Here is a 22,269-nt window from a genome sequence, read left to right as displayed (position 1 = left end):
TCTGTCGGGCGAAGGCACAGGTGCCAGATCTTTTCCCAGCTTTGGGAGATGGCGGAGGTGGTGGCGTGGCAGGTCTCCAAGTTTTCTTGTGGCCTACTATGTGTTAGTGTCGTACGCAGCATAGGAATCAACAGAAAGGTACAAACTGTTGGAGGTAATTGCGGAGTACGGAGAACCACACACAGAATCGTGTGATAATCTCCAGTCACCGTAATTAATCTCTTACGGGCAGCAGAACAGAGGCTTCAACAGTAGAATACCATATATAGGATAATATAATCAATTGAATTGCTCACTAAACTACGGGTCTACGTACGCTATTTGTAGGCCTGGGAGAAACCCCCAAAACCCTGAAGGTTTGGGTCCCTACACCCCAAACCGAAGTGATACACTGAGCTGAAACCTTAGCTCAGTACTCTGACCGGCTGGGGAACTAGATAGTCCCACGGAGAAAAGTGCCATTTTGGGCGCGAAAGACTACCGTATCCCATGGGATTGTCCGTTTCCCCCAACACAAACTTACTCAAGGAACAAGCAGCTGACTTGTGCTTCATTGCACAGTTACCACAGGCTCCTTCCTGCAGCTCGCCATAGTGATGGCAGGCAGAGAAGAAGGGACGAGCCCGAGCACTGCCCCGATCGTGTACACACTGGTCAAAGCCAGCATCCATGTCTCCTACAGCCTGGATGTACCAAGCCGTTGTCTGTTGTGGGTGGTCAGACTCCACCACACCAGCAACACCGTACGGACGGGCCAATTCCACGCCAACCACAATTGGGGGTAGGGATGGTATTTTGACCCTCTCATACTCCGGCAAGTCATCATGGAGGTCAGCCCTGATCTCAACCAGAGCTATGTCTTGAGGCTTGATTTCACCAATAACAGTCATTGTGAGTCGCGTACGGAGCTGTGCGAGAGTGGAAAGTTGGTGCTTGGTAGTGGCGGGGGTGGGGGTAGAAAAAAGGTTGTTGGCCCAGAACTCCAAATTCAGACCCATACGGATTTGCCTGCGAGCCTTCCTACTTAGTATGCGGTACTGGGATACATGGGGAGGTGTGTTGTAATATGTCACATGATCTCAGCACCACTTCCCCGCAATTTCAGGCAGCAATAGATAGACAGGAATACACACACATATTACTCAACACCCCCCCACGTATCCCCGTACGAGCCTCAAATTGTAGTGAGAGAAACTTGGGAAAAAAGGTGTCAAGTACGCCTGATGATTCACATCTACGCCCGCTGACTCATTTCCGATCGAAAAACAAGTTGGCCACTTCAGTTCGGATCTTCCATCTTTCTTCCATATCGGTCATCTATGCCTTGGACTGCCTGGCTGCCTTCTGCCTTCTGCCCCTGCCTGCCCTGCATCTCCTATCCTACAACTCCCCACACCCCACCATACTTCTCTCTTCTCATCAGCAAGTCCGTACGAGACAAGATGCCTGCTGTTGGACAGGTCTTTGTGGAAGACCTAAGCAAGGTCTTTGTGGATGCCAACATCCACATTTACCTTCCTCCTGCTGCCCGGGAGTCCCTGCCCCGTCCTCTGCCTATGTTGGCACCTCGGGTGTACATGACTGTCCTGTACAGGACTCCTGGAAATGTTCGCCTTGAACACCCGCAAGAAATTGCAGGGTTCTACATCCAGGCAGCGGGAGAGAATGTCGCTCGGGTCTCCCAGGTGAGATCCATGGGTTGTGAGCAGTGTGATGCTGCGTACGGAGAAGAGGGATCTCGGCAGATTCCCTTCTTTACAGTATGCATATCCTTTGGGAATGTGCAGGGTGGTGCCTGTGCTTCCTGTGTCATGAAAACATCAGGCCGCAGCCTGCTCTCTTCATGAGTACTCCCTTCCCTGTTGACTTATGTACCTTTTAGCGTTCTTATGACAAGCTAACGCTTATAGATTCCTCCCAAGATGATCGGGAGCCCACCCCTCCTCCGAAGGATGACACTTGGGACTCGGGCCCATGCGCGGAAGTTGGCGCTTGAGGCTGCGCAAAATGGTGGTAGGAATGCTGTTTAAGTAGGGATTTGGATGTACGGACTTGTGGTTCTTGGGTTTTTCTTGTTTTGTGGTGGCTTTCTTGTATAGATTGACAGAAATGGCAATGGATTTCTTGGTGATTCTTGTGCCATTCTTGTGACAGCTCCGTACGTAAGTGTAAATGTATGAAAAGTCAGGGATTCTCCTGTTTTTATATGGTAAAAGTCGGGGAAATCCCCGGCTTTGTACGGAGTTGTGCTCTTAAGTAAGCACTCCTAAAGGAGGTGCTTTATGTCCACAAGGTTTAAATGGTTAATAAACTCCTCGTGTCTTTGGCATGGTAGGGCTTTTGTAAACCCATCTGCTGGCATCTCGTACGTAGCTATCCACTTGATATCGAGATTGCGTCTCTCTACCTCCTGTCTTAGCCAGTGGGAGTGAATATGAATATGCTTGAGTTTCGTAACTAGCTTCAGGGACTCTTTGAGTAAGAGCCGTATGGTCTGCATATTGTCACATTGTAGGGTGAACTTCTCATTAAGATCAAGTTTGATAGTTGAGAAAAATCGCTGCCACCAATAGAGCTGTTTTGCACTATGTGATAGAGCTAGAAGCTCAGCTTCTGTAGTTGAGGTTGATACAGTTTTCTGCTTCGTACAGTGCCAGTCAATTGCTCCTCCAAAGAGTGTGAAGAGATACCCTTCTGTACTCTTTCTTGTAGCTTCGCAATCTGCGTACGAAGCATCACTAGAGCATTGAAAGCGTGGTGTATTGATCTTTGGTCCGTACTGGAGGGCTAGATGTTTTGTCTCCTTTAGATAGAGTATAAGTCGATCGACTGCTGCCATGTGGTCTGGTCCTGGGTTAACAAGGTATTCGGATAGTTTCTGCACTGTACGGGATATATCTGGTCTTGTAACCACTGCAGCGTAGTTGGTAGATCCTACTTTCTGTTGATATAGGTGGATTTGCTGTTTGTCTGCTTGCCCATCGTATGGAGTGAGATTGTCATTGACCATTGGAACCTTAACTGTTTTCGACAATGGCGTTACTCCGTACGTAGTCATTATTTTGTCGATGTATGAGTCCTGGCATAGCCAGAGTGATCTCTCTGTCCGGTCTCTTATAATTCTTATTCCTAAGAACCATTCAAGTTCTCCTATTTCACGGAATTCATAGGCTTCCATAAGTTTCGTACGGAACTCTGTTGCTTCTGCCTTATGGTAGGGATGGCTTAGAATGCAGATATCATCTACATAAAAAACACAATGATTGTAGATGAGACGAATAGACACTGGGCTTCTGGGACCTGTACGAGGCCTAGCTTCTTCAGTGTATCTGAAAAGTCACGGAACCATAGGAGTGGTGACCGTCGGAGTCCATATAAGGCCCTGTTGAGTTTCCAGCATTGTCCTTGCTCCTCATAACCGTCAGCACATCGTACGTAGACCTCCTCATCAATGCGGCTGTTTGTAAAGGCATTTATTGCATCTAATTGCTCTGTATCCAAATTGAAGTAGGCTGTAATAGCCATGAGGACTCAGAAGGTCTTTGAAGCAAGGGTAGCTGCGTACGTCTCATCATGGATTGAGTAACGCTGTAGGTCCCCTCTTACAACAAGTCTAGCCTTGTATTTGACAAGGTAGCCATTATCATCAAATTTGTAGGTAAATACCCACATTAGTGGAATGACAAAACTCCGTACACTGCTGTCTGGCATTGATTTAAAGGTGTCTTGCTTCCGAAGGTCTGTTATTTCCTTTTCCACTGCAGCTTTGAAACCAAGCCTATGAGGGTGGTTTTGAAGCTGGTTCCAATACTTCAGAGCAGCAGGGAGCTCCGTACGATGTATCTTACGTTTCTGGAACTCTGTACCAACGATGAAAGCTTGTGCTGGCTTATCCTTGCTTCTGGGTGTGCAATGGTTGCAAGGTAGACGTCGTGTCTCCGTATGCTGTCTTCTGAACGCTCTGGTGTCATTTCAGGTGTCTGGAGTTGAGGCTCTTCATGTTGGACCTCTATCTCCTTTTGAGGTTCTACCTCTACTGCTTCCTCTTGTTGAAGAGCTGTATCTGTTGTTTCCGCCTCGTACAGAGTTGATATTTCTTGTAGAGGTTGTAGAGCTGCGCGCTCCTCTTCATATTCCTCTCCTTCCTTTTCTAAAAGGTCAGGAAGTTCAATGACCTGGACTGTCTTTTGGAGCTCCAATTCTACAACTGTAGCTTCGTACGATGGATCATACACCTTTGTTTCGTCAAAAGTAACGTCCCTGGTTACTATAACCCTCTTAAGATTTGGAACCCATATTCTAAAGATGTTTGTAGAGTTGTAGCCAATAAGATAGCCTATTTGGGCATTCCTCTCTATCCTCTTTAGCTTTGGTTGCTTAAGGAGGAGTGCGTAGGCTCTACATCCATAGGCGCGGATATGAGAGAGTAAGGGCTTAGTAAGCTCTGGCTTTTGAAGCTGCGAGGGTAGGGACTGGAGTAGAAGTCCGTACGGAGTCTCATCATTAATGACAGATGATGGAGACCGGTTTATAAGGTAACCTGCAGTCCGAAATATTTCAGGCCAAATTCCTTGTGGTAGGTTGCCTCTGCTTCCTTTAAAGCTCATGAGCATGTGATTATCGTACGGCCTGAACGTTCGATTCCACCATTTGGTTCGGCAGTGTACGGGGGTGTAAGCTGCACTTCGTATCCTTCATCTGCAATCCATGCATCCCATTCATCTCCAAGTGATCTCTCACCATCAAGGAAGAAGATCTTTACCTTATAACCCCATCGTCTCCATACGTAGCTTACAAAGTCCTTAATTGTTTGTAGGACTGTGCCTTGCCTCTTGTCTTTAATGGTGTAGACATGGTTCATGCGGCAGAAATCACACTGTAAGTGTAGGGCCTGTGTGGGCGGGCTCTGTCACAATCGCGGATTTAAGGCGCTTCGACAAATCAGCTCGCCCAGGGACATAGACCTTTAGAAATGGCAACGTTGCGAGGAATCTCTCCAACTCTCGTGGCTCTGTTGGTTCTGGCCAATGTTTGAATGCATCAACTTTCGCAGCGGACGGCCGAAGACCGTCTGGTGTGCGAGCATGTCCCAAGATCTTGATATTGCTACTCCCAAAAACTGCCTTCTGCGGGTTCAACCTAATACGGCCCCAGGCAAGGCGCGGCAGATAATGCTCATGTAAGAATGTTGCCCGGTGCTCCAATGTATCGGCTCCCCCTCCATCGTCGTCGACGAAGTGGGAAAAGGCCGCAACACCTGGCATGGCATCGGACAACGCTGGTTCTGCATCAGGAGCTGGGACTGGGCCAGTGAGAATGTCCTTGAGACGGGAGTAGGTGCCAGGAGATCCTGTCAAGCCCTGCCCCATGCGTCTATAGCAGAATTGCCCCAGACTGGAGACAAAACCAGTCTTGTACTGATCTACGCGCGCTATTGGTACAGCCCAATAGCCGTTACTCCCATCTGCCGTGAACATGAATTTCAAGAAACTTTGGCTCATCATTCTCAACAGCGGCTCAATTCTCCTAGCAGGGTAGTTCGACTTAATGGTTGCGGCATTGAGCGGTATGAAATTTTGCGTCATGCGCAACGTCCCAGAAGATTTCTGCACAAAGCGGCAACGTGCCGCCCACGGCGACTCACAAGGCTGTATTATGCCTGCTTCAAGGAGTTTCGGAAATTCTGATTTCTGCCAACGAATTTCAGCGTCTGAGTAGATTTTCAAATTTGCTTTCCTTGGCTGGATGTGAGCGTGTGTTGGGATGCGATGTACCACGAGTGTGGTTTTTGGCAAGTCGCGGACATCTGTCACAAATAAGTCACGCCAGGTATACAGCACCTGTCCAAGAAGCTGCTTGTCGGCTGGAGATGACACAAGATCCCCAAACAACTGTGTGTTTTGTTCAACCCATGCTAACAACTCAGCCGTCGACACTACGGCTAGTCTTCGATGGTACTGTGCCGGCCTTTCTGTAGTTGGAAAAGAGTACTTGTCTTCATGAGCGAATGCCGCTTGCTCTTTGGCTTCCGTGACAGGGATCTTTTGTGCTGCATGACACGATTGATCCTTGGAGTTTGAACTTCTTTCCTGATAACTGCTCGGCTTTTCCAAATTAAGAGGCTGGGAAATTCCACATTTCTGGTTCTGAGAACTATCGTGGGGATCCTCCTCTTGGACCTCTTTTTCAGGGGCCCAAGGTATCAACGCCGTGGCCTCACCCGCAAGGGCATGATACAAAATATGTTTCGCCACTTCAGCTCGCGGTCCCAACATTCCATGTCGCCGCTCAAGTAATGATACCTGGTGTGCATGCACAGGTACTCCTGCAGTATGTGCAATCGCTGGTCGCCACCTTGTTTTCTCAGGTTTGATTTGAGTTGCTGACGCTTTCCCCGCAGCGGAGACAGCATGCATGCTTTGATTCTTTTCTGCGTTGCTATAAAAATACCCGCCCTGTGTGTAAGGACACAGGACACCCAGCTCACAGTAATAGCATATGAGAGTGCGAGTCGGAGGCTAAACGGATGCTATCCTATAGGTCTACTACGAAGGATACAAAAAAGATGAAGGGGGAACCCCGTTGAGTCTGTTTCCTTAACTCCCGAAACGGGCCCGACTCGGTTATCCCAACCCTAGCCCTGAACCTTCCACCGCAACAGGTCTACATCGGCCCTTAACCCTATACACTTACCGTCCCCCACTATAGTGTAACTCGCTATATGATCCTCTACTGGTTCGAAACCCCACCGAGTCGGATTCCATGCTTGTAGTGACCGTAACAGTTCTGAGACAGGTTCTTCGAGTATCTAGGTACGGAGGCATACTTACTCTACCCCCCGTCGTAAGAGAGTGCTTTGTCCGCAAAGCACGCCGCCCGCCTATGGTCCGGAACCCATCTGGGTAGCATCAGTGACTTGGGCGTTCTTTGTCGCAGGGTTTGCGCGCATGGCCGCATTAGTGACAACCGCATTGGTCTGATGTGCTGGGAGATGGAAAAAAATAATCCTGGAGCAGTACTACCGTATCAGCTCCATCTGCTATGCGACTACTTTTTGTTTTCTTTGTTCAATCTCTAGCTTAGTGGTGATGGTCCGAATGAGCACTGGGAGGTATCCGCTACAGGTACGCGTTGAAAGTTCCCCATCGCGCAAGGAGGGTAGCTGCGCTAACCCGATTCGGGTGTCATTGTTGTAAGCCAAATCTGAGTTCAGAGCTTCGCCCACTTTCTCGTTTTTTATTGCTTCACAACAACAACGCCCACAAACTGACCTCCGAGACCAGTAAGTGGCCACTCCCCGTCCGTTTCTTGATCGTCTACTAACTGATTGTATAGGATATCCACAATCTGAACGAACGAGTAGGTGATGGGAGCGCGTTGGCGCGCTGGTGATAACTTGGGCTTGGCTAACGGAATCGCAGATTCCATTCAAATCCAAAGAATCGAAGATGCCGGTTCCGACCCCCTCCGGGGCCCTTACGGTTGCCTTCCGTGTGCTCTGTTTGCGCTGCCTTCAGGCCAAAGCCCGTGGGATCCAGTCCCACGACTGCATCTGGTCCTCGACCAGTTCGAAGTGTGGGTACTGCACCGCGCAGCACTCGCCTTGCGTCCCGGTAGGTTTTCTTCTGGGGTTCGGTGTTTGGTTTGGTTGGCCGTTGCTGACCTTGGTGGAAGCTGCCCTGGTTCCTCGGGGAAGAGTTTGCGACCCTCCTGGCCGCCGAAGAGGCCACCCCCCTCATCCCCGCCGAAGTCGTCGCCGCCGCCACCGAGGCCAATCGGGTGGCCCTCCTGGCCGCCCAGAGCGTGCCAAAGTTCCGCTCTGAGGCGGAGCGTGACCTCTACGAGGAGGCACGCACCACTCGGGCTGCCCTCGAGTTGGGGCTGGCCGTGAGTATCCCCCCTTCCCCTTGTGACTCAGTATGGTTTCGATGCTGACTCTGGGCAGCAAATTCAGTCGTCGCTGCGCCGTCTTCGGACGGAACAGGAGAGCGTTCCTGCTCTCTTGGGGGAGTTGGTGGCTGCTGTGAGCAAACTGCCCACCGCTGCCGCTCCCGTGGTCGCTCCGACTCGGGGTGATGGAAGGAGGGAGGGGGAGGATGGGGAAGTTGGGGCGGCCTACGGGGCCTAGGTGGGGGAAGACCTTGTGTCGGAGGGGACTCGGGCCTGGCCCTTCGCGTGGGGTCACTTCGACCCTTCGTCTCTCATGGTGGTAGCCGCTTGTTGCGACGCCGGTGAGACGTTTGGGAAGGGTGGCTCCCGCAAGGGTTACGGTGGTGAGTGCGCCCTGGCTCGGAGGGTATATTTAGTTAGAGTCGCAGACAGCAATGACTCTGTTTCTTCCGCTTTGTCTTTCCCTCCGTGATCGTAGTTTTGTTCCTTTCCCATCTCCCCTGCCGTAACACCTCCTAGTAGTTCGTGAGGTGGACCTAGTAAGTCTGGGTATTCCGTATGAAACTCTCTGAGTTTCTGGGGAGAGTTCATGAAGTTTGACGCTGGGTACCACTCCGGGTCCGGATCGTATCCGACCCAACTAACCCGGTATTGTAGTTGCTTCCAGTGGACCCTTACGGCGAGGATCTTTTCCACTTCCCATTCCTCTACGCCATCTATCACTTCGCTGCTAGGCTCAGGCGGATCCTGACCAGGTAGGGGATTGTTCGGATCCTTCATAAGTACGTCTGGTGAGAACACATTGTGTATTTGAGAACCGCTAGGTAGTTCCAATCGAAATGCGTGCCCAATCCGTTCCACCACCGTATATGGTCCGACCCATTGTTGGCCCAGCTTGCGGCTAGGACGAGAGTTTTTCAAATTTTTGGTCGATAGGTACACTCTATCTCCTACGTCCCAGTCGATGGCCCTTCAGCGTCGATTCGCGTGCTTAGACATTTCCTCTTGTGCCTTTGCCATGTTTTCCTTTGCGTGGACCCATGCGGTATGCATTCGGTCTGCCACCGCCTTGGCTTCCTCTCGGTTTAGGGTCTCCCAGGGGTTGGTGCTTTTCAGAGTGTTCCAATCCCAACTCGTACGCGGATCGGTTCCATACTTGAGTCGGTAGGGGGTCATGCCAATGGATGCGTGGGGGAGTGTCATTTGCACGCGGTCCATTATGGGGATGAGCTCACTCCAGTTATCCTGATAATAGGATACGAAGGGCCTCAGTCTCTGATCGATGTATCGGTTCATGATTTCCGTCTGCCCGTCGGTCTGTATGATAGGCCGTTGACAGCTTAACCTTAACGCCGATAATTCGACAGAACTCTTGCCAAAAGGATGATACGAATTGGGGTCCGCGGTCGCTTACAATCGACTCCGGAGTGTGTCCGAATCGGTATATCCATTCGATAAACAATTGCGCCATCTGGCGGGCAGTTATGGTCTTGTAGCAAGGTATTGTCACTGAACTCTTTCCGAGTCGGTCCATAAACACTAAGATGCTATCGTATCCATGCTTGTCCCTTGGGAACTCCTTGAAGTCCATGGTGAGGTGTTGCATAGGGTACTCGGGTACGGGTAGTGGGTGTAGAAATCCTTGTTGCTTAGTGACATTGGTGTGAGAAAGCCGGCATTTCACGCAGTTTCGTACATACCGCAAACAGTCCGCTTCCATCCCGACCCAATGATACTTTGGGGCGAGCAATTGGTAGGTTTTCCTGCCACTTGGGTGTGCTGACGACACTTGATCGTGCGCTTCCCGGATCAGTTTCGTACATAGGTCAGTGTGGCGATTCACACATAGGCGGCCTTTGTATAGGAGGAGCTGGTCGTTCATCGCGAATCCGTCCGGTAGGGGTTGTTTCGCGCGAGTCTCAGTGAATGACTTCCGATTGTCCGCACATAGCGCTTCTATTAAATTGAAGGGCACCTGGGGCTTGGCGGTGTCCATCGAATTAATGGATGCTATGTAGCTCTCGGCGAGTTCGGTGCTGATTCGGGGGTGTAGGCGGCTTGGACCTAACAATACCCTCGCCCTACTATCAAGTTTGACTTTCTGCTGCGTTACCAGGTCTTGGTCTCTTCGGCTCAGAATATCAGCCTTCTGATTATTCTTGCCTGCGGTGTACGTGATGCAGAAATTGAAGTCGGAGAGTAGCTCCATCCACCGAACCTGTTTCGCTGTGAGAATCTTGGTAGACATGAAATATTCCAACGAACGGTGATCAGTGTAGACGTCAACTCGGTGGCGTACCGAAGCCAACTCGGGCCTCCATTTTCCAAAGGCTTTCACGATTGCGAATAGTTCCTTGTCGTGGATCTCCCAGTTGATCTCATGTCCGGATAGGACATGACTGTAGAAGCTTACTGGGTACCATCACTTGTCAGGGTGTTCTTGAGACAGGACACCAGCTACCACTCCATCAGAGGAGTCGGTCTCCAGCTTCGTAGGCAATTCGGGGTTGAAGTGGTGAAGTGCCTGTACCGCTAAAAGTTGTTGTCGCAATTCCTCGAACGCATCCTCACATTCGTCTGTCCACCGGAACGGCTCCGAGGGACTAGTGATGGTGGTGAGGGGCTTTGCTATTTTGCTGAAATTACGAATGAATTGTCTATAGAAGCCACAGAATCCTAGGTAGGACTTCACACCCGTAACAGTGGTCGGTCGGATCCAGTTACGAAGGGGTTCGATTTTGTCAGGGTCCGCTTCGACACCGGAGGTAGTGAGAACATAACCCAAGTATTTTGTCCCGGTGACATTGAACTCGCATTTGTTCAAATCAGCTTGGAGTCCAGCTTCTCGGAGACGCTGTAGGACCTTATGCACATGGTCTATGTGTTCCGTAGGGTCCTCTGAATAGATTAGGATGTCGTCTAAGTACGCGGTACAGAAGTCGTCTAAGTATTGCATCAGGACGTCATTCATATACCGCTGATAGGTTGCGGGACCGTTCGTCAGTCCAAATGGCAGCACTTTGCACTTATAGGATCCATAGCGAGTCCGAAAGGTCGTGTACTCTTCTGAGTCGGGGTGCATCCGTATACGATGGAAGGCTTGTCTGATATCTAGCTTCGTGAAGATTTTTGCTTTTGACACCCGTCCTAGTAGTTCATCGATACGCGGGATGGGGTAGGGATTGTTCCGGGTGAGACCATTTAACTTCCGGTAATCAATGCAAAATCTTAATTTGCCATCCGATTTCTTTACGAATAGGATAGGGGATGCAAAGGGGCTGTTGCTGTTGACGATGAATCCCTTTTCCAGGTTTTCCAGCAGGTATTGCTTGGTAGCCTTAAGCTCTTCAGTGCCCTGTCGATATAACGGGGAGAAAGCATTTGGTAAAGGGGCTTCGAGCTGTAACTTGTGGTCATATATGCGGTGGGGGGGGATTCAATCCGATTCCAACTTCGAAAAGACATCGGTGTACCTCCGGTGCATATGCGGAAGCTTCTGCTGGATGAGGCGGAGCGTTTCTTCGTCCTCTACCAACTCCTTTTCATGAATGATCTGATCGATTTCATAGATGCTAGTTTGAAAAAACTCGGAGTCGTTTCGCATCATCTCGTGGTGGAAAGCATTTGCACTGATTTCGCATATATGCATGGGCGTAAACCTATGTATTAGGGTTTTCTGCAGTGGGGGAGAAACCTCCTGGTTTCGTGGTGGGTTCGATGGCGTATCGGTGATCTCTTCGTAGTCGGAAGTTATCACTTTCATTTCCATTGAACGTCCGCCTGCGCGGCGTCTGTCTTCGCGGTGGATTGCGAAATCCCGGCGATTCGCATCCGAGTGGTATGCAGGATGTTTAATGGACGTTTCGCGTGAGTGGTAGGGCAAGGTGATCTCCTTGCTCCAGCTAGGAGTCGGCGGGTACTCCTTTGGCCATACTAACCGGCTCTTTGCAGAGTCGAGTAGTATTCGGAAGCGGCTGAAAAGCTTCTTCCCAATTATCACATCTTGTGCTCCGAGGTCCAGGAGTACAAAGGGGCAGTTATATATTCAGCGTCCTTCGACTGTTAAGTGTAACCGAATATACTCCGATACATGGCCTTGGATTTTGCGCTGAAATCCACGTATGGGTACAGAGTAGGGTAGTTTCCGTATAGGGCTCTGAAGCGCTTTCGACAGTCATATTGCGAAAGGCTTGTTAATGACGAGGTAGCTGTTTGCTCCTGTGTCTGCTAGGGACTTTGTTTGCACACCGAGTCCATTCATACTCAGGGTCGTGTCGACTAAGAACTGGGTGCCTCCCAGGAGTTCTCGTAAGTCTAGTCCTCGCAGGTCACATTTGCGTAGACCTAGGAAGGAGCCTTCTCCTAGGCCTCGTCGTTTTCCTCGAGGGACGCATCCGATTGAAGTTCCACGGCTTCTTCCCATTGTTCTGCTGCCTCGGGGCCGTTACGGTCCATTTCCTTGATAGTAGCGTTAAGGGGGCATTTGTCCTGGAAATGGCCGGGTTTGCCACACTTGAAACAGTTTCCTGAGGGCGCAGGGACTGCAGTTCTCGGACGTTCCGGTATGGCTGGCTTGGGGAGGAACGCAGTTCGGGTGAACAGAGTGGATGTGGCTCGAGTCGGCTTCGACGCTGATGACGCCTTTGCCGTATCCGTGGTACGTGTGGACGTCCTTGCGAGAGCGGGTAGCGGATTCAATTCGTTGTTCCGGCGCCGTTCCTGGTCGAAGGCGGTAAGTTCTCGTACCATGGTCTGGTATTCTCCCTTCCATTGGTTTTTGATGATCGCAACGCGGCTGCGGAATTGAGGAGTCAACTTGTTCCACATGTACCGAAACCATTCCGACTCGGAGACTTGTCCTGTGATAGCTGCACTTTGGAAACGAGCCTTGAACTCTGGGAAGGTTTCGCTAGCATGCCCTTTCTCTCCCATTTGCAGGTCGTCGAAGAGGTTCCTGGCCTGTTCCGTCTCGTTGCCTGTGAGGTAGTATGAACCTAGTAGATCCATCATCTCGTCAGCACTGCGGAACCCATGCGTAGCGGACAGGTATTGGGGCTCTAGGTAGGTCTTCGCCAGGCCGGTCGTAGTTCCCCATATCAACGCTCTTCTCGAGACGTCAGTAAGATAGTGATCCTCATTAACTACGAGTCGGTCCCGAATCGAAGCGCTCCATTGTAAGAAGGTATGTTCTACCCCATCGCTGAGAGGAAGGATTTTTTCAGAGATGGTTGATTTCTTATAGCGATTCGGAGGGTTCTCGGTGTGCATTCGTGATGACCCTGGAATCGAGGGAGAACGAGTGTTCCGAAGAGGCGGCAATTGAACCGTCTCGGGTGTGTTTCGTGTACGAGGCGTTCGTTGCTCCGTAACTTCGACTGTGGGTATGGGGCCGTCCACCGGCGGTGTGGACGGGATTCTGGTCTGGGATGCCGACAGGATAACTAGTAGATCCTTGACCTCCTGTATCTGTGCTTCTAGGTGGGCCATTCGATTCGGGATGTCTTCGGATGGCACAGACGTCGTAGCTGCAGCGGTGGTTTGTCTGGTAGTCATTCTGGGCAGTTGACCGTCGTTGTCTTGGGGTATGTTTGATGTCGGCTTTCTTGACATATTGCCTCAGGTGTGTATCAGTACCATTACGAAAGAGCTTGACTTCCGGTAGCTCGTAGCTATCAACGCTCTTGTCCACAATTTCCTCTGTGCTATGAGGGGGTTCTTAAGGATCTCGTATCCTATTTGGCGCCAACGCGTCGGCGACTTTACCAGCTTGTTCTGAAGAATCAAACCCTGATCCACTGGCTGTCCGTGAGATCTCTGGAATCACGGCTATTTGAAGTCGTCAGGTCTCTACTCCGAAACATCACCGAGTCGCAGTCGATGGTGCAACAGTAGTTCTCCTGAGTCGTTCCGTTGTGGGATATTATTTAAGTACGGCCGTCCCCGGCAGGCGTGATCTTTTTTGTATAATGTAAGGACACAGGGCACCCAGCTCACAGTAATAGCATATGAGAGTGCGAGTCGGAGGCTAAACGGATGCTATCCTATAGGTCTACTACGAAGGATACAAAAAAGATGAAGGGGGAACCCCGTTGAGTCTGTTTCCTTAACTCCCGAAACGGGCCCGACTCAGTTATCCCAGCCCTAGCCCTGAACCTTCCACCGCAACAGGTCTACATCGGCCCTGAACCCTATACACTTACCGTCCCCCACTATAGTGTAACTCGCTATATGATCCTCTACTGGTTCGAAACCCCACCGAGTCGGATTCCATGCTTGTAGTGACCGTAACAGTTCTGAGACAGGTTCTTCGAGTATCTAGGTACGGAGGCATCCTTACACTGTGTATGAGGGTCCTGAAGCTGCTCTTCCTCTCGTTGGTAAGCCTGCAATGTCTGGCGATGAAAATGTTCTCCAGCACTCATACGAGCTTGCACTCACCGACGATGTAATTTCACGCCCTTCTTATCCACTGGCCATACCTCCGAAAATCCTTCCCCATCTTCACCCCTGATCTCCCCCACTTCCCCCGCTCGGTCCCGGCATCGCGACATGCGCGCACATCCATCACCATGGCCCATATTATGCCCATTCCGGATGTGTTTTAGATGGGAACCAGGTTCTCCGGGTACCTGTCCCCGTCCCCATTTCCCGACTGCTTGAGCGCAGCGAGAAATTGTGCAATGCGCGGATCTTCCTGTTCGTACTCAGGATGAGTGGATTCTAACAATGCAGTTTTCGCAAATCGTTCTGCGAGTTCTGTCATCCGTGCATCGTCGTCCTCATCATCACTGTCAAGTGAAGCAGGTTGTAGAAGGGTTGGCGCCGTGGTGAATGCTTCGAGAGGAATGGAAGCATCTAGTGGGTACTTGAGCGAGTGTTCAGGTTCTCCTCCCGAGTTTCGGTAATGACCCAAGTGTTGATCATCAAGGTGAACTCGAAGTGACACTGGCAGTTGAACGTCGACAACTTTAGGAACTTTGCGGGGGCGTTTGGCAGAGTCAAAAATGTAGTAGTCGTTGGTGGAATAGTCACCTATGGCTCCTACTTGGTGAAGCCAGCCTCTGCCGAGGAGCATGTTGTAACTCGTGGTGCCATAAACAATGAAGAATTTGAGAATCCATTCAATGCCAGCAACCTTAACAGGAAGTAAAACGTATTGCGTTAATGCATGTACAGCTCCATCTGCTGTTCGCATGCGCAAACCCGTGGTGTCCTGATGCCATGGTGAATCTAGCTGCTCTGCAACTTTGGCGTTGATAAGTTCAATGGAAGATCCGCCATCTAACAACACTTGTGAAATTTCGAAGTCTTCGTTGTCTTGTTCAATGGAACGGACTCGGCAGGCTGTATAAAAACATGGAGGAGGAGGTCCTTGATCAAATCGCAACCAGTTGGCATTCTGGCGAGGTTGATCGCGCGCCTTGATTTCACTCGCACTGTGCACAAGAACACCATCTTGGATGCGACGCGCACGCATCTTCGCGAGAGGTCTCTCGAGACCATCCACTTCATCAGACACAGTTGGAGGTGGTGGCCGACCGTCCCCTCGTTGTGTCTGTGACTGCTCTTCAACTGTTGCATGGTCGTGCCATATGCGATCTGAGCACGAATCGTTGAGGACACATTTATGAGCTGGGGGTATGATATATCGGGTTGTGGCCTGCGCTCGTGGAGATCCTTCCACACATTGTACGGTGGTTCTTCACCAATCGCCCGGATTGGTCGAGCACCTACAAGAGTTTCGATTCCTGTTCCTTTCTTAGATCGGGGCTTCCATTGAACGCCTGGCACAAGAGGAACTTGCGCAGATTCAGGACGTCGGGCATCATGAGGAGCGCGCGGGGCCTTGCGCTTTTCTGCCATAGCAACTTCGGCAGGGGCAGCATTCGCCTCATGTTGATTCTCTGATTCGCGAAACACATGCACACTTCCTGAAAACGACAGCTGTCCGGGCCCAGAGAAGTCACTTTCTTGGCCATACCAGCTTGGGTCATAATCACGATCATCCCACCGATTGCCCATGAGAGATACCCCGTTGACATTGCGGGTGTCATAATCCTCCCATGTAAGGGCGGATACTGGGGCGACGTTTCCAGCTGTTCGACCTCCGTATGGGGGAGCATCCATAGGTCTTGGCTGCATATTGTTTGCGCGGTATCCGTCAGAGCTGCCCGGAGTTGGAGCTGGGCGCGCGGTGGATGCTTGATCTCTTGCAGATTGCCGTTCCTCAAACGTGGCACGAGCATATGTACAATCAGTGGAATAATGGCCGTACCTAGCACAATTGAAACACTGAATTGAAGACTTGGTATTTGACTGTGGCTGTGACTGTGGTGCTCCTTGATATCCCCCTTGACGAGATCGCGGCCATTGCTCTGGGCCCTGCGGATGGTGCGAAGCATTCTGGTTCCGACCTGAGGAAGAGGCGCCTCTCGGTTGGTGATTTCCTCGAGCAGAATTATTCATTCCAGTGGACTGCCCTTGTGTTTCGTAGTGAACAACTTGAAACTGTGATTGAGACAATTGAGTGGGCGGAAACTCTGGCTGGGGCTGACGCACACGGCCATATGGTTGGTGCTCCTGATACTCGGTTTGGGGAGGCTGGTATCCACCACGCGGTGCGGACCTATTGCGACCTCCTCGGGAAGGGGATCTCTGAAACGGTTGGCCGTAGGAAGACTGTCCATAAGAGTTCGAAGACCCTGTGGCATTTCTTTCAACTGCACTCGCAAGGCTGCGTAGCAATCGGTTGGCATTGCGCGAGTCTTCAGCCGTATCCTCATGTGCTGGCTTTGTTTCGACATATCGAGGACCCTTCATATTGATAGCCATATCAATAACTTGGAGGAAATCCATCTCCTCCTGGGAGTACCAGCCACGGAGCATGTCAGCGAATCCTTCGTCAGCAAGGTTGTTAATGAAGTTATCGATGAGAATGGTTTCTTGCTCAGGAGTGACACGTAAATGCAAGTCTTTGGCGTATGCGATGTACTCGCCCAAACTCCGATTTCCTTGACGAAGGCCATTCAACTCATTTGCTACTCTGTGTCGCAAATTCTTCTTCTGACGAGCCTCATCTTTGCCGTACCGTGCCACCAACATGGTCGTGACTTTCTTGTAATTGATCTTGGCATCCTTCGTCAATGTTGCCCACCAGCGCGCAGGCTCACCGTCCAGCTTCTGGTATAGATACAACAGAAGCATCTCATCCAACTCGTTCTGGCTGTCTGTGTACATGTTGTCCCACTCAGCTCTGGTGATCCCATGCTTCCATGAGATGGAATCGACAAACGCCTGGATGTCTTGGGCGGGGGCATTTGTAAACTTTTCCACCGTTAGGTCTCGTCTGTTAATCCTTCGAGCTTCCTCAAGGAAAGCTTGACGATCGCCTGGTGCCCTTGTGGCAGGTCCTCCGCTTGGGTACGCGGACATGTTGAAGAATTCCGGAAACGCTTCTGGGAATGACAGTTGACTGATTTCCGGCTCAGGATTAAACTCTGAAACTGACTCCGGAGACGGGGATCTTTCTCGGTAATGTGTAAACTGATGGGTGTTTCTGGCACTGGGACTTGAGGTGCCGTTGGTTCACTGTCCATTAAGGTGCTTGTGTCGCTTTCGCCAGACTCCGAGAGAGCTCTAATGTCTGAGGCTGGTACAAACTCTCTTGTCTCTGGCCGCTTGCTACACTTGCACTGAATTACTTGCTGGCTCTGAAGACTAGCCACAAGCAGTTGAATTCCTCTCTCGACAACTTGCAGTACTCTCGGAATCATGCACTCAATGATTCTTTCGACTGCTTGATTGTGTTTTGTAACTTTTCTTCCTGAAGACTTGCCGTAACGTTTGGTTTGTTTGCCTATCTTCTGAAAGCTTGCATCTGACTCTGATGATGATCTTGTTAAGTCTTCTCGAGTAAACACGCTTCCTTTTTCCGTTGGCTGCTCCAACATCAGGTGGTGCCTTCTCAGTCTGGTTCTGCTGACAATTCTCAAGTCTCGATTGGCTCGCTTGTACCAACCACCAATCACCATTCTCCGAATTGGCTCACTCTGCCCTTTTCGGACGCCTTGAGGTAAGCGCTCCTGACTGCTTGGAGCACTTGCCATACTGGTTGGCACCTCGCAATCAATATGTGAATGATGGACAATTGGCGTGCATGAATGCATAGTCCGCAACGCTGCTCTGTCTCTGGCTCAATGTCTTTTCCCTTGCTGGTTCTTGCTTCCTGCACCGTTTTTGACTTGATCTTCTACCGCTCACTGCGATTGCTGACCCTGTGACTGCTGTTTCTCACTGCTTTCTGATGCACACTGCACCGTTCCTCACACTGCACTTCTCTGGCGCCGATTCTGCTCAACTCTTCTGCCTCGTAACTTTTGCGCCTGCCTTGGTCTCGGGCAAGACCCCCAAATTGTCACGATTATTGCAAGGGGCTGTTATTCATGAGGCGATTATGATGATATTGTGATTCTATGTGTCCCGAAGACCGGCCATAAGAATGGCCTCTCCTAGCACGTGATGTGCTGACTAATGCTAAGTATGAAATTGCCTCACAACGTTGTTGAGTAAATAAATGGCTATACGCGCGCACGGGTGTGGATTCACATTTTTAGTGTTGCGGTATAGTCCAGACTTGCGGCGGACCTCACAACGTTACTGCTTGGCTCGTGAGCTAACCAAGGAGCTAGACAATCTCCCGGAGAAAACCTGTCATCTTGGGCGTAAAAGCCCACCGTAATCCACAGGGATGTCCGTTTTCTCCAACACTAGCCCCGTAACCATGACGTCACGTTAGTAACACCAACCAACCTTCCACTTCGACCAACTGAACCACCTCGCACTCCTCAAAACTAAACTAATATTACTACTCTGGATCTCTCAATATTCCGAAGTTCTCCTCTAGATGGAACTGAAGTAAGGCTTGCAAATTCAGTATTTAATTTAAATATGGCAACCAGTGGCTCTCCTGCTTCACCAACTCGACGTTATGCCAAGAGAATGACTAGGCTGGTTGAAGGTCAGAATGCTGAACTTAGCATCCTTCGGAAGGAGGTGAAAGAGTACAAGGAGATACTTGAGACACGGAAGAAAAGAACTACTGGCAAGAGAATTAAGTTGTAAGGCAAATTTGTATTCAGTACTGAGGAAGTGTTGAAAATTGTCCGAGAGGCAGAGTTGAAGCCAACTGAGAAAAGACCACGTAGAAGGCCATGCAAACGACCAATTGAAGAAGTCGAAGAGGAAGTTGAAGAGGAAGAGGTAGAGAACGATTCAAGCGACTCAGAATTGGAATTGTAGGAGTGTGTGGCACGTAGAACTAGGTCAACTAGAGTAGAATAAACTTTTTGTCAACTACCCCATACAATAATTACGTTATACCTTTACTCGGATATTGGGGGTATTTTCTCAAGCCACTACCTTACCTGGGGAAGCACAAGCAGTCCAAGCCCCTAAAGCTCGCGTCCTCTACTGTGGGGCAATTAGTGACGGGAAACACCGCAGATCGACTGTGCATGATGAAGCTGAGCACCTTAATATTGGGGCAAAAGATCTATATACCCTACACCACCCCTGTAAAGATTCATATACCCTGAGCTTTAATAAAAGATTTATATACCCTGCTGCCGCCTTCGGTTTCCTCCGTGACTCCATTGACCCTGATGTCCCATTTGACACCGCTGCTCCACTGACCTTGCTCCCACCATACTCGTGAAAGCGCCCTACTCATGCAGGCACCAGCAGCTTCTCATATTGTGGCCCTGCTCCCCACAAGTAGAGCAGCGCCCAACACCAGAAGCTCCCTCTCCCCCCCAACTCTCCTCCGTGGGTCCTCCTTCTAGAACCTTTCCTTTTTTGGCCTCCGCTGTGGGACCTATAGGTGGGAAACATGGTTGGCTACAGTGAGGCATGGGGCCAGCGATGCTGACTAAATGCGGCAGAATCTATTGATAGTTAGCGTTGGATATATAGATCTTTCCAGGGGTGGTGCAGGGTATATAGATCTTTTGCCCTTATCATTGGCAATGGGCCGCGTTGAGACGCTTTTAAAATGAGCGATTGGCTCAAGTCTCACAAGCGGGAGATGAAGATCTAGGTGGGCCACCGCAAGAGACAGGCTGTTGTCTCACATTGGGCAACGAGGCAAGAGATGGGCACAGGACCTGTACATATAAAGCCCGCCCCGTGGGACATTTGTCGCGGAGCTCTTCTTGGGCAGTTGAAGATTTCCCTGTCTATTGCATACCACCGCCTTTATATCATCTCACCGTCTCACAATGGGGATTCTCAAAGTCGCTGCTGTTGCTCTTGCTCTGTGCTCGGCTGTTAGCCAGGCTTCGGTTTTGCCTCGTGCACCAGGCATTATCGAGACTGACTTCGATGTGTTGATTGTTGGCGGGGGGGCTTCGGGCCTGAGTGCTCTGAGTGGTGTCTCTCGTGTGCGGAGGACTGCGCTCCTCCTCGATGGAGGCGAATATAGAAACGGCGAGACTCGCCATATGCACGATATTATTGGCAACGATGGTATGTGCCCCTCATTGCCCTAGTGGAGTATCAAGTCTAATTTAATGCACAGGCACTGCTCCGGAACAATTCAGGGGGTTAGCCCGTGAGCAGATATCTAGATATGATACTGCCCATATTAAGTTCACGACCGCTATCTCAATCGTCTCCCAGAACAATGGCTCGTCCTTCCTCACTACCGACAACTTGGGGCAGACCTACACTAGCCGGAAAATCATCCTCGCAACTGGCCTCCGAGACATTCTCCCTGAAACCCCGGGCATTAAGGAGGCTTGGTCACGCGGCATTTTTTGGTGCCCCTGGTGCGATGGTAAGTGCTCTTCATTACCCCAATGGCATATCAAGTCTAATTTACTGTTTCCACTTACTAGGCTACGAACATCGAGACCAGCCCTTTGGTATCCTTGGATCTATCCTCGATGTGCTTGGAAGTGTCCTGGAAGTTGCGACATTAAACAGCGATTTAATTGCGTTCGTCAATGGCAGTTTTACGGAAGCAAACGTAAAGACGCTCGATGAGAGGCGCCCGGGATGGCAGCAACAGCTCAAGGGATACGGTGTCAAGCTCGACAACCGCACCATCACTAGCATTGAGAGGCTGCAGGATGGTGCTATTGTTCAGGATGTCTCAGAGCGTAAAGAGTACGATGAGTTCCGTGTCCATTTTGCGGACGGCTGCTCTCTCAACCGCTCCGCATTAATCACAAACTTCTCATACGTCCAGCGCTCTTACATTGGAAAACCGCTAGGCGTCAAGTACTACGGCGAGAAGGTTAACGTCAACGCCGGAAGCATGAGGACTGATGTCCCAGGGGTTTTCTGTGTCGGGGACGCCAATTCTGACAACGCCACAAACATCCCCCACGCCATGTTCTCGGGCAAGAAGGCCGCAGTTTATGTCCATGGTAAGTCAAAATTAGCCTTGTATGTGTGTGTGTAGTGACTATACTGACGCTTAGACAGTCGAGCTTGAGCGCGAGAAGGCTGCTACATTTGTCACAAAGCGTGATGAGGATGAGATTATGGATGTTATAGGCCGTGATGTGGAGAACTTATGGGCTGAGTTGACAGCCAGCAAGTAAAGGGGGTGAAGGTATATTTAATCGGATAAGGTTTGGAGTTTACTTGGTGGGTATTATAATCTACTGGGACTGAAGTTGGGAGAATAATATGAGAACAAAATAATTACACAAAAATAATTAGGGAAAATGAATTAAGTAACCCTGTTTTGAAAGTATATGAATAAAATGACCCTGCCCGCCCCACACCCTGTGACAACCAACCATCACCGCCACCACCCACACGTCACTGTCGCTAGTAATGTGTGTAATCCACCACACACTACCAATACCGGGCATCGCGAGGGGCTAGGATTGGGCAAGGGGAAATGGCCGTACGACGGCAACAGGTACATTGCAGCACCTGTCGTGAGCCTGGGCATTATAGCAGAAGCTGTCGGCGGGCTCACAATTGAAGCTCATCGCCTGAGTCGATGAGCTTTATCTACACATTTCACGGAAGGATGGGCGATCAGACGGGCGGGCGTCAGCAGGGTGGGGGTGTGGGGCGGGCAGGGTCATTTTATTCATATACTTTCAAAACAGGGTTACTTAATTCATTTTTCCAAATAATTAATATTATGAGAAGCATCAGTTTGAATAATGGTTTCCATGTAAATAGAGCAACCAATTCAACGAACGCCTAGTTAATCATAATCATGAATATTCATGATTATGAATAATCATGCTTACGTAATATTTGACTATTTGAATAGTCATGATTATTATGATTATTTGTGCTAACCCTGATTATCCTGAAGATCCGGATATAACCCGTATCTATCCGTCAGACCTTAGA

The 22,269-nt window shown here is 50.1% G+C and overlaps 3 protein-coding genes across 3 annotated transcripts; 2 read left to right on the top strand and 1 right to left on the bottom strand.

The window, feature by feature from the left end:
- Nucleotides 1-1,442: 1,442 nt before the first annotated feature.
- Nucleotides 1,443-2,030, top strand: VC83_08380 (uncharacterized protein; the record flags this gene model as incomplete). The annotated part of the gene is made up of 2 exons (XM_024471932.1): nt 1,443-1,760; nt 1,911-2,030. The coding sequence occupies 2 exons, from the start codon at nt 1,443-1,445 to the stop codon at nt 2,028-2,030; spliced, it is 438 nt and encodes a 145-aa protein (XP_024320792.1).
- Nucleotides 2,031-14,401: 12,371 nt separating this feature from the next.
- VC83_08379 (uncharacterized protein) lies at nt 14,402-18,438 on the bottom strand. The gene has a single exon (XM_024471931.1). It carries the CDS (start codon nt 17,320-17,322, stop codon nt 15,172-15,174), a length of 2,151 nt encoding a protein of 716 aa, XP_024320724.1. The 5' UTR covers nt 17,323-18,438; the 3' UTR covers nt 14,402-15,171.
- A 1,218-nt stretch (nt 18,439-19,656) lies between these two features.
- VC83_08378 (uncharacterized protein) lies at nt 19,657-21,618 on the top strand. Its single transcript, XM_024471930.1, has 5 exons — nt 19,657-19,713; nt 19,830-20,412; nt 20,465-20,722; nt 20,784-21,317; nt 21,376-21,618. The coding sequence occupies exons 2-5, from the start codon at nt 20,166-20,168 to the stop codon at nt 21,492-21,494; spliced, it is 1,158 nt and encodes a 385-aa protein (XP_024320667.1). The 5' UTR covers nt 19,657-19,713; nt 19,830-20,165; the 3' UTR covers nt 21,495-21,618.
- Nucleotides 21,619-22,269: the final 651 nt, after the last annotated feature.

The sequence above is a fragment of the Pseudogymnoascus destructans genome, assembly GCF_001641265.1.
Source record: "Pseudogymnoascus destructans isolate 20631-21 unplaced genomic scaffold scaffold_24, whole genome shotgun sequence".
In the NCBI taxonomy this organism is placed as follows: Eukaryota; Fungi; Ascomycota; class Leotiomycetes; order Thelebolales; family Thelebolaceae; genus Pseudogymnoascus; species Pseudogymnoascus destructans.
Note: the sequence above shows the minus strand (reverse complement) of the source record. Positions and strands in the feature narration are given on the sequence as shown.